Here is an 11,777-nt window from a genome sequence, read left to right as displayed (position 1 = left end):
AAAAAAAAAAAAAAAAAATTTTATTTGACTGAATTTTATAACGACATTTTTCATTTAAAAAATGGACACTTGGCGGAAAATTGTTTTTTTCCTTCCTTTTTTTGTTAATTTGACGTAGACGACGTGTCGGAATCGGGTCGAGGGAAAGGGAGAGGAAAGGGAGAAGGGAGGAGGAGGTCGGTTGCCAGAAGAAAGAAAACATAATTTAAAAAACAAAGTTATTTTTTAAATTGTGGTGAGAAATAAATTTTTTTTTTTTTTATTTCGTACTTGGTAATATTTATATATGTTAAACATTTATCATCATCATCATCATTATTATTATTATTAAATTAATCCGTTAACCTTTTTTTTTTTTTTAATAATAATTTTATTGTTTTTAAACTTTAGATGTAGAAGTAGAAAAAAATAAATAAATAAATTTTTTGTTTTTTGTTTTTTTTTTTTTTTTCACAATTGATTTTTCGTGTATATAAAAAAAAAACAATAACTAGGGGGGCGGGAAGAGGGGGACGGATAGGAGAGGGAAGACCCGAAAGAAAAAGTTTTTTTATTTTGCGGTTTGTGCTTTGAATTTAAATTTAAATAAAAAAAAAAAAATTTAAAACCGGAAATTAAAAACGCCAACTTAAATGTAGTTTAGAAAAAACTTTTTTTTTTTTTTTTTTAAAAAAATGTTTCATTCGAAATTTTATTCCGAATAAAAATAAAATAAAAATCCATGGGATTTATTTTTCAAATCTTTTTTCTTTTTTTTTTTTATTCTTTTATTTGGGGAGGTAAAAAGAAAAAAAAAGAAAAAAAAGAAAATTTTTTTCTTTTTTTTTTCCTCGATTTTCTAATTAGTCTAATAGCTTTCTTTCTTTCTTTCCTTCTTTTTTTCTCTTTTTTTTCTGTTGCGTGAGTCAAAAAAAAAAAAAATCCATTCACAATTTTTCCTTCTTTTTTTTTTCGTAATTATTATTATTATTATTATTATTATTATTATTATTATTATTTTGATTAAATATCAGTTAATGAAAAGAAGAAGAAGAAGAAAAAGATTAAGAAAAAACGTGTTAAAAAATTTTCTTTTTTAAAATCTTTTTTTCTAAATTTTTTCCTCGTCTTTTTTTTTTCTTTCCGTCACGAAATCTTTTGAATCATTTTCACCCCCCCTCCTCACCTCTCCCTTTCGGTTGGGGAATCATAATCATTTTCTAAATCGTTTATATTGACATCGGGGAAAATGATTATAATTGTTAAAAAATTATTTATTAAATAGAATACACTCGGAAGTTTTTCTTTTTTTTTTTTGACAATTATTGATTCAATTTGATTTTTAAATTTATACGTTAAAAAAAGGGGGAGGGGAAACTCGTGAAAATTTTCAGACGCCACTTTGTTTTATAAAAATGATTATTATTATTTTTTTTTTTTTAAATTAATTTAAAATTCACTCGACATTTTTTTTTGTTTTTTTATTACGTAGTAAATTTTAAAAATATAAAAATTTATTGATTTTCTTTCTCTCTCTCTCTGACTTTCTCTCTCTCTCTTTCTTTCTTTCACTTTTATAAAATAAATTTTTTCAAATTCTCAATCAAAAACGGGTAGCAAAAAAAAAAAGAAAAGGAAAAAGTGTGGGGGAGGGGAGAAAAAAAAAGTTTTTCCAAGAAATTTTTCAAAGTTAATTTTGTTAATAAAACGTGCACGCACTTAAAACAAAAACCTCGCTTTTTTTTGCTGGAGAAAAAGAAAAAAAAAATTTTTACTGGAGAAAAAAAAGCAAAAGATTTTTTTTTCTTTCTTTTTTTTCCAGTTTGTTTTTAATCTCATAATCGAATATTATTTTCTTACCCTCGATATCTTCCTACACCCTCAAAATTTTCAAACTTTTTTTTTTGATCACGTCGTACCTGATTTGAATTTTTTGTTTTTTTCCGGTTATATTTTTATTTATTTTAATTTTTTTCATTTGTTATTATTATTTGTAGAAAGAGAGAGAGAGGGAGAGAGGGGTAGGAGTGGGAGTGGGGAAAGAAAAGAAAGAAAATAAGTGAAAACCAGAAGAAAAAAAATAAAATAAATTAACCGTGTGTTAAGTTAAAAAAAATGTTAATCAAGTAAAACTTGTTAAGAAAAATATGGTTTGGGTCATAATAATAATAATAATAATAATCAGTTGTTTCCCCTAAAGATTAAAGGGTGGATGGATTAATCAAAAGGGGTAATGCAATGGCTCATAAAAAACAACCCCAAGGAACAATTTACCAGATTACGAAAAAGGTAAAAAAAAAAAAAAAAAAAAAAAAGGTAGAAAATTCTCTATACGGGTTTTGTTTTTAAGAAAAAAAAAACCTAAGGTTAAAAGTAAATAATAATAGTAATAATAATAATAATAATAATATGTGAGAATTTTATTAGTTTCCTTTAAACTTTTTTTTTTTTTTCATTTTTTTTTTTTCATTTTTTTTTTTTCATTTTTTTTTTTTCATTTTTTTTTTTTCATTTTTTTTTTTTTCTAAAAAAAAGAAGAAAAATTGAAATAAAATTTATTTATTTTTTTTTTTACGTTTACGTTTGTTTGTTTGTTTTTTTTTTTTTTTTGATTTGTTTTGTTTGTATTATCAAGTTTGTCGGTCTGTCGAAAGAAAAAAAAGTATATATATATAAAAACTTATTTTAAAGTTTTTAAATTGCTTTTTATTTTTTTTTTCTTATTTCTTTAAAGTTTTATTTTATTTTATTTTTATTTTTTTTTGAAGTGATATCTAGGAAAAATCAAGGTGGCGGAGAAAAAAATAAAAAAAAAAAGATAAAATATGAAAGGAAAAATAAAAATAAAAAGAAAATTTTTATTTTTTATTTTTTTTTATTACTCGAATTCAAAAATCTTACGAAACACGTCACGTCCACTTTTCTTTTTCTTTTTTTCCCCCCAAAAATCGCTTTAAAATTTACAATTAGACAATTGTCATGCGTTTCCGCCCACGTGTGTTTTACAAATTGCATAAACACAAGTTAATTAGGCGTAAATTTTCATTCATTCAAAAAAAAAAAACGAATTTAAATTAAAATTTTTTTTTTTTTGTTATTAATAAAAAATTATTCCGTCGTAAATTATTTAAATAAATACACATATATATATATATTATTTATATTTCGAGAAAGAGAGAGAGAGAAAAAAATTCATCGGGGGGAGTGGGGGGAAAAGGAAGGAGAAGAAAAAAAAACATTTTTTTTTCGCATAATGAATACCGCGTATATCGTTTATTATTATTTTTTCATTTTATATTATTATTATTATTATTAATAAAACCGTTTTTCATATTATTACAAAAAAAATTACGTATATATAAACCTACGTACGTGCGTATATATTAAAAAGTTTAAAAAAAAAAAAAGAAGCAGAAGATAACTAAGAGGAAAAACTTTAAATTTTTTTTTTGGTTCTATACGAAAAATTTATATTATTACTTTGTTTAAAGTGAAATATGAGAATATTTAAATGTGAAATATTCTACTTAATTTTATTAATGTTTCTTTAAAAAAAAAATGGCCGACATTAGGTTTTTTTTATTATATACATTAACATATTATTATTAATAATAATAATAATAACGTAATTTGATTTTAGTTAATGATGTAAATTTTTCAAATTTTACTCACCCCCCCAAAAAAGAAAAAGTTTAAACTTTTAAATTTAAATATTTTCACAATATTTACGATCAATAATAATAATAATAATAATAATAATAATAATAATAATAATAATACGTGTATTGATGCGTAATAAAAAATGTTTTTTTTTTTTTGATTAGAAAATATTTATTAATTTTCAAATGAACGTAATAATAATAATAATTAATCAAAGTTTCGAATTTCATTTTAAAATAATAATAATTTATATTAAACAACAATCTCCCCTCTAAATATATTATTATTATATTTTAAAATTTTTTAATTACTTAATAATAATAACATTTTAAACGTATCGATTACGATCGATGAGAGAAAAGAAAAAAAAAAAATAATAATAATAATAATAATTCGAAAACTTCACATTTATTATCATCGTCGTCATCGATATACGTGTATTTATACGCAAGCGTTAATGATGATTTATCCATATATGTTATTATTATTATTATCAATTTATAGTTAAATTATTCAGGTTTTATCTCGCGTTGTAAATTTATTATTATTATTATTATCATCATCGCATTTATTCGCGTCGTGTATTTTCCGTTGTTTAGATACAAACGATAAATTATTTTTCATTAAAAAAATTGTGTCTTGATATTTGTCAGTGTTGGATAAAATTTACTTGATCATACGTCACTCGTAAGTTAAACATTAAATACGACTAGTTTAAAAAAAGAAAAAAATGACGGAAAACACGTTGGAAAATTTTTTTTCTTTTTTTTTTTTACTATCATTATACAGAAAATGGGAAAGCGGGAAATGGAGAATTGGATTCGATAAATAAAATTTTGTAAGAACGTGGTGTAAAAGGGAGTTGGAGAGGGAAGGAATAGGAGGAGTAGGAGGAGGAATGGGAGGGGGAAGGAGGAAAAGGAAGGAAAAATATTTTGGCATTCATTTATCTTAAATAAATTATAACGTGTCACGTTTTCGTCGTCGTGTTTTTAAATACTTGAAAACTTTGTCGGCAATTTTATATATATAAAAAAAAAAAATATATACTCGCGACACACCCAGACAATTCTCTTATAAATAAAACTTGAGGATTATTTTTTCCTGTCGAATATTTCCCTTCTCCCCTCCCCTTTCTCCCCCCGTCTCTCTCTCTCTCTCTCTCCGTAATCGATTTTAATAACCATTAAATGCGATTTGAAAAAAAACGAATTCTTTGTTGTTGTAAATCAAAATATTTTGTTGCAATTTTTTTTTTTTTATTTAAACCATCCGCCATTTTTTATTTTATTTTTTTTTGTCGTGAGTCGGTAAAAATAGGAAAAACCAATTTCATTACCCACACATCTTTTCTTTTCTTTTCTTTTTCTTTTTTTTTTCTTTTCTTCCTGTCACTTTTAAATCAAATTAACTTTTCACTTTTTTTATATATATAGAAAAAAAGTAAAAAAAATGAAAGTTTAGGGGTTGAAACGGAGACAAAAGGGAGAAATCAGGTGACACCACCACCACCACAAATTTAAAAAAAGTCTACAGGTAGAAAATTTTTCATTTCCTTCGAATTTTATCGTTTTTTCCGAGAGAGAGGTGGGAAAATCGAAGGGAGGTGTATTTAAACGATACCCTCCTCTTCCTTCCTCCTCCCTTCCTCCTTTCCCTCCTCCCTGAATAATCATCGATATCCTATATACGAATTTTTTCATAAAAAAAAACTTTTTCTCTCTCTCTCTCTTTTTTTTTTTGGTTAATGAGTTAAAAAAGGTTTTTTTTTATATATTAACGTATTGATTTTTTAATTATCCCTTTTAAAATGTTTAAATAAAAGGTTTAAGTTTTAAAAAAATTAATTGATATTTTTCTAATTAAAAGGTTGTTTTATTAAAGTTAATTAAACCTTTAAGGTACATGTGACGTCACTTTTTATCTTTTTTTCTCTTTCTCTGATGTTTGTCGAGAAAGAAAAAAAAAAAATTTAAATAAAAAAAAAAAAATTTTCTTTTATTTATTTTTTATATATTTTGCGTTTAAAAAATGGCCCACGCCCAATTAGGGGATGAAAACTAAATGGTTTACTACTACTACTGCTATACAAAAGGGAATAAAAAAAAAAAAAGAGTCATTTATGTAAGTTATGTATACTTAAACAAAAAAAAATTACATTTATCCGTGATGACTTTATGTCAATGAATATATTTAACGTTTTTTTTTCCTTTTTTCTTTTCCTTTTTTTTGTTAACCAAAAAAAAAAAAAAGGTTTTGGAAATGAGGTTGTTGCATTAAAAAAAAAAAAAAAAATGTGGTTCTTAAGTCTTTTATAATGATAAATGATGTCAATCATTGAAAGGAAAGCATAAAAAAAAAAACAGGAGGATTTTTTTTTTTAAATAAAATGGAAAAGATTATGGTTACAAGTTTTTTTTTTTTTATATGTAACGGGATTATTATAAGGAGTGACGTGCTTGAAAAGAAAATGTATTTAGAAAAATGGAGGTGATGGTGATGGTGATGGCGGTGGTGGTGGTGGTGGTAGTGATTTTCGACAAGTAAAAAAAAACTGAAGAGCTTTTAAAACCTCAACTTGTTTTAAAAAAATCCAATTTTTGTTTTGTCATTAATTTTAAAAACGGAAAAAACCTTTATACGCTACTGTTTTTGTTTTATAAACATAATGACATACTTTCTTTTTTGGTGTTGTTTACTTTTGACCTAAATATGACCCCCTTACCTTAATGCTCCCCTCCCCCACCACCTTTTTTTAAAATCATTTTCAAAACACTCGTTAAATTATAATTAATTTGTACAATTACAACAACAACAACAACATTAATAAAAAATTTTTTTATTATTAAAACATAAAATTTTTAATAATAAAAATCACACCTGAAAGTTTCCCATAATGTTTTTTTTTTTTTGTTTTGGCGCCATTTTCTTTTTCATCCGAGGTTTTATTTTTATTTATTTAATGTGTCATTTATTGATTTTTTATGACAATTTTTTTTTTATTTTCGTTCCCTTTTACTTTCTTATATCTATATATGAATTTTTTTAAACTCGAAAAACCGAAAGTAGTTGTTGTTTCGTTATGGATATCTTACGTAATTGAGGTCGACTCTTTACCAAAACAACGTAAATTAGAAATTTTAATGTGACAGCAGTTTTTAAATAAAAAAAAAAATTTTTTTTTCAAACGATGACGTCATAAACATGGACAATAGGCCACAAGGATAATTATTATTATTTGCGTGCGACGTCACCTAATATATTTTTTATTATTAACTTCGTTACATTCATTATACGTCATTAACAAGGGTTATTGCAAACATTCACAAAACCTTTTCGCTATTATTATTATTATTATTATTTGGAAAAATTTTAACGAATCCAAGTCCAAAAAGAAATTAAACCGACGGTTTTTTTTTTAAGCCACAATTTTTTTTTCCATTCCATTAGGTCCGATAAGAAAAAAAAAAAATTTTTTTTTTCTTTTTCCCCCCGTCCCCCCCCCCGAGGCAAAAAGTTTTATTTGGATATAAAAAGTAATAAAAATCACGAAGAGAAGACCAGACGAATAAAATATATAAAAAGGTTCGAGGCAGAGGGAGGAGATTATCCGAAGAATTTTTTTTTTTTTTTTTGTTACAATTTTTTTTCACTCCGATTTCCATTGGATAATAATAATAATAATAATTTTATTTTTAAAATGATTTCAGTTCTTCGTGAAGATTTTAGAGCTTTTCCACACAACACGAGAGTCGCATTGGGCGAAACTGCTTTGTTAGAATGCGGTCCACCGAAGGGACATCCGGAACCTGTAGTTTTTTGGAAAAAAAATGGACACGTTATTGATTTAGATAAAAATAAAAGGTTTAGAATTGTCGACGGTGGTAATCTGGCAATTCAAGATGTCCGACAAAGCGACGATGGAAAATATCAATGCCTTGCTAAAAATGTAGTCGGAACAAGAGAATCAGCGACGGCTTTGTTAAAAATTCACGGTAATAAAATCAATTTGAACTTTTTTTTTTTTTTGATTTTTCAGACATCTTGTGACGTATCCCGAATTAAAAAACAAAATTATTACATTTCAGTGAAGCCATTTATCATCAAAGGACCCGTGGACGCGGTTGTTTTAGCCGGAAACAGCGTTGATTTTCAATGTAAAGTTGGAGGAGATCCTTTACCGGATGTTCTTTGGAGGAGAACAGCCGGAGCGGGTAACATGCCTTTGGGTAAAGTTCACATAACGGACGATAGAAGTTTAAGACTTGATAATGTCACACCAGAAGACGAAGGAGAATACACGTGCGAAGCTGATAACGATGTCGGAATGATATCAGCATCTGCAACTCTCGTCGTATATTGTAAGTAATTTTTCCCCTTCCATTCAAATAATAATAAGGAAATATATTTTCCGATAATTAAAACTCTTAAATTATTGATTGTTATTTTCCATTTAAATTTATTATTAAAAACAATGTTTAGCATACGTAAAAAAAAAAAAAACTCCCATCCCCAAAAAAAATAAAATAAAATTTTCTACGCTTTCAAATTTCGTGCAAGTGAGAAACTTGATACAAAACAAAAATCAATTTAACTTTTGAAATATAAGATAGGAATCTCGTTTTAGAAACAATTAATAATATCTTAACCAAAATGGTTTTTCGGTTTAAATTTTCATTTATATATATATATATATATATATAGCTCCTCCAAAATTGAAACACAAACCTCAAGATCAAATCGTCGATTTAGAAACCGATGCTCAATTTGAATGCGGAGCCGATGGAAACCCAAGACCATCACTTTTTTGGTCCGTCGAAGGAAATCGATCATTATATTTTCCAGGAGCAAAAGTTGATAGGTTTAAAGCTTCAAACACGCCGGAGGGAAGAATTCTTTTAACTTTACACGTGAGTTTATTATTAATTTTATCGTAAAGAAAAACTTTTTAAAACAATAATTTTATCATCATCATCAATGAATGACATTAATTAATTTTAGTCTGCTACTCAAAACGATTCTGGAATTGTTGTGATATGTTCGGCGGTTAATCCGGCTGGTTCGGCTTCGTGGAAAGCAAAATTAATTGTCATGTCACCGGAAGATCATCCACCGCCGGTCATTATCCAAGGACCAATGAATCAAACATTACCGATAAAAACGATTGGAATTTTTCCATGCAGAGCGATCGGTAATCCTTCTCCGATAATATCATGGTATAGAAATGGAGTGCCTTTGGTTTCCGGTAGAGATAAAATAAATATATCGGAATCTGGAAATCTCGTGATTCAAGGTAAAAAAAAAAAAATGAAAAATTTTTAAATAATAATGAATGAAAGAATCTCGCACAAAGAATTATTATTATTATTTTATCTTTACTTTCTATTGTTTTTACAAATTGAATGATTCTCATTATCATTATAATTATTCAAAAATAAATATTATTGTTATTATTCAAAAAATTTAAATATTCTCAATTACCATTATTATTGTTTAATTAATTTAAATAATTAATTATTTTCTTACTTTTTTTTCACGTTTTAGAACTTGAAAGATCCGATGCCGGATATTACACGTGCGTTGCATCGTCGGTTAGTGGAAAATCAACGTGGGCCGCACAATTAAGAGTAGAATCACCGATGAATCCAAACATTAATTTTTTTAGAGCACCGGATGCTTCTACTTTTCCCGGTGCTCCTAGCAGACCACAAATTGTTAATAAAACACAAGATTCCGCAGCAATAACTTGGACAAGAAGTCCTAAAATAGGAGCATCGTCCCTTCTTGGATATCAGGTTCATAATTTCCCATAAATTTTTTCATTTAAATATGAAAATCGAATAATAATAATAATAATATCTTTTTGTTTATTTATTAGATTGAATTATTCAGTAGAGAAACATCAACAAGAAATTCATCTGTCAATTCCGGAGGATGGATTATTTCAGCAAGAAGAGTTTCTGGACCCACCTATATTCAACAACATTTGCAACCGGGATTAACTTATAGATTTTTAATTCGAGCTGAAAATTCACATGGTTGGTTTTACTAATTAAAATCATCTTTTCTTTTGTTTTTATTATTAACTAAAATTTTTTTTTTATTTTAAACTTCAGGATTTTCACATCCGAGTGCTGTATCAGAACCCGTAGCCATTGAAGTCGGTAATAAAAAATCATTAGAAGACGAAGATGAAAATGAGGATGAAAGGTTGTTGAAAGAAGCAAAATCGACTCTTTTTTCAAGTCACGTTGTCGATTTAGTGGAAGCTGTAGCCGTTAGTTCGACATCTATAAAATTAGTTTGGGAGGTTGGTATTAGTTGAAAAGAATTACATTTATTATTAATTATTAAATAAAAGAAAATTTAAATTTTAAAAAAATGTGAATTTTAGATTCTCAATTCGGAATTTGTCGAAGGATTTTATATTTATTCAAGAGCGTTAGACGGAGGTAATCGCGGAGCAGATTCTTACAGCATGTTAACAGTATCACAAGCTGGAGGTGCTTTGGGGTTCCAAGTCACGGGTTTAGCCAAATATACAAGATATGAATTTTTTCTTGTTCCTTTTTATAAAACGGTCGATGGCAAACCCTCTAATTCGAAAACAACAAAAACATTGGAAGATGGTAAAATATATACTGACACCTTTCTCATTTTAAATATTAAAGAAAAAAATTCTAAAATAATTATTAAATGTTTTCAGTACCGTCGGAACCTCCGATTCACATGGAAGCAATTTTATTAAATTCAACAGCAGTTCATCTAAGATGGAAACCTCCTCCAACTCATACTCAAAATGGAATAATCAGGAGTTATTTGGTAGATAAATATTTCATCTACCTCTTTATCTTTATTATATACGTATTTTTATCATTTAATTTTTTAATTTGACGTTTGATTTTTTTAAATAGGTTGTCGTAGAAGGAAACGGTCTTAATAATTTATCCGTGACAACAACTTCACCTTCTTTGCTGTTGACTAATTTAACTGCTGGAATTACCTATAATGTTCGAGCAGCAGCTTGTACAAAACCTGGAGTGGGACCTTTTAGTTCTCCAGCTAGTCTTCGCTTGGATCCCGCATCCAGATTATTATTATTAGATCATCATTTGAGGTTTTTTTTTTTTTTTTTTACAAATGTTGAATACCTAATTTTAAATTTAAAACAAAATTACTAATACTTTTAAAATGAAAACTATAGGCAATCGATTAATTTGCACGAAGGGGAAACATTAAATCAAGAAACGTATTCAGGAAATGATTTCCTAACGGAAACGTGGTTCATTGCTTTATTAGGTTCAATGGTTGCAGTTATGGTTTTACTTTTTGCCGCCATGTTATTGGTAAGAAGAAGGCAACTTCAATTAAAAAAATCAACTTTGCCTGGTTTGCACGGTAGGTTTTATTCAGTTTTCATTACCCTAAGTAAAAACTAAAAATTTTAGACTTTTTTTTAACGAATTTTTTAAATTATGATAATAGAGTCGCGATCAAACGGAGCGGTTTTAGCGACTCCTTTGAGCCTTAAAGCAGGTACAGGTCTTCCACATTCAATAGGAAACTCAATTAATCATTCTAACAATGAATCAACATTATGGATAGAAAGTAGAACTACATGGAAACAAAGCAATACAGATAAAGAATCAGAAGCTAGATTGTTACAAGTTTTAACGAATAAGATTCTTCCCGAATATGCTGAAACTGATAGCGTATGTGAAAAACAAGAAGCCATACCTGATTATGCTGAAGTGGATACTTCTCATACTCTCACTACCTTTCAAGGTAATATTTCCTTCCTAAAATTTCCTTTGTGTTTTTTTCAATTTAAAAAAAAAAATTAATTTGAAGGTTGCCGAGAAGGTTCAGATGAAAGATCGAGTAGTGTGGGTTGCAGCAGTGAAGAAGGATCGACTTCTCCCGCTCCTTATGCCACAACTACTTTGGTGACGGGAAGCAGGAATCACATTAACAGTAGAATGGTAAATGTTAAAAATTATTTAATTTTTTAATTAATGTTTTAATAAATTTAACTTTTTTTTTTGAAAATATTTTAGCATGGATGGATGCACATAACTCCCAACCCCATTGAAATGATGCAAGAATCAGCATGTACTCCTCCCAATCATAACGTATCA

At 27.2% G+C, this 11,777-nt stretch overlaps 1 protein-coding gene across 1 annotated transcript in view; it reads left to right on the top strand.

Moving 5' to 3' along the window:
- The window catches only part of Phum_PHUM175080 (roundabout 1, 2, 3, putative), a gene marked incomplete at both ends in the record, with an annotated part of 29,675 nt that extends 18,855 nt beyond the window's left edge, over window positions 1-10,820 (top strand). The window contains 10 exons of the mRNA XM_002425085.1: window positions 7,350-7,634; window positions 7,728-8,000; window positions 8,374-8,549; window positions 8,641-8,932; window positions 9,184-9,434; window positions 9,518-9,681; window positions 9,772-9,949; window positions 10,034-10,268; window positions 10,346-10,461; window positions 10,554-10,820. Of these exons, the coding sequence (XP_002425130.1) occupies window positions 7,350-7,634; window positions 7,728-8,000; window positions 8,374-8,549; window positions 8,641-8,932; window positions 9,184-9,434; window positions 9,518-9,681; window positions 9,772-9,949; window positions 10,034-10,268; window positions 10,346-10,461; window positions 10,554-10,820 (2,237 nt within the window). The remainder of the gene's footprint in view (window positions 1-7,349; window positions 7,635-7,727; window positions 8,001-8,373; window positions 8,550-8,640; window positions 8,933-9,183; window positions 9,435-9,517; window positions 9,682-9,771; window positions 9,950-10,033; window positions 10,269-10,345; window positions 10,462-10,553) is intronic.
- Window positions 10,821-11,777: the final 957 nt, after the last annotated feature.

The sequence above is a fragment of the Pediculus humanus genome, genomic scaffold (genome assembly GCF_000006295.1).
Source record: "Pediculus humanus corporis 1103172107521 genomic scaffold, whole genome shotgun sequence".
Classification (NCBI taxonomy): domain Eukaryota; kingdom Metazoa; phylum Arthropoda; class Insecta; order Psocodea; family Pediculidae; genus Pediculus; species Pediculus humanus.
Note: the sequence above shows the minus strand (reverse complement) of the source record. Positions and strands in the feature narration are given on the sequence as shown.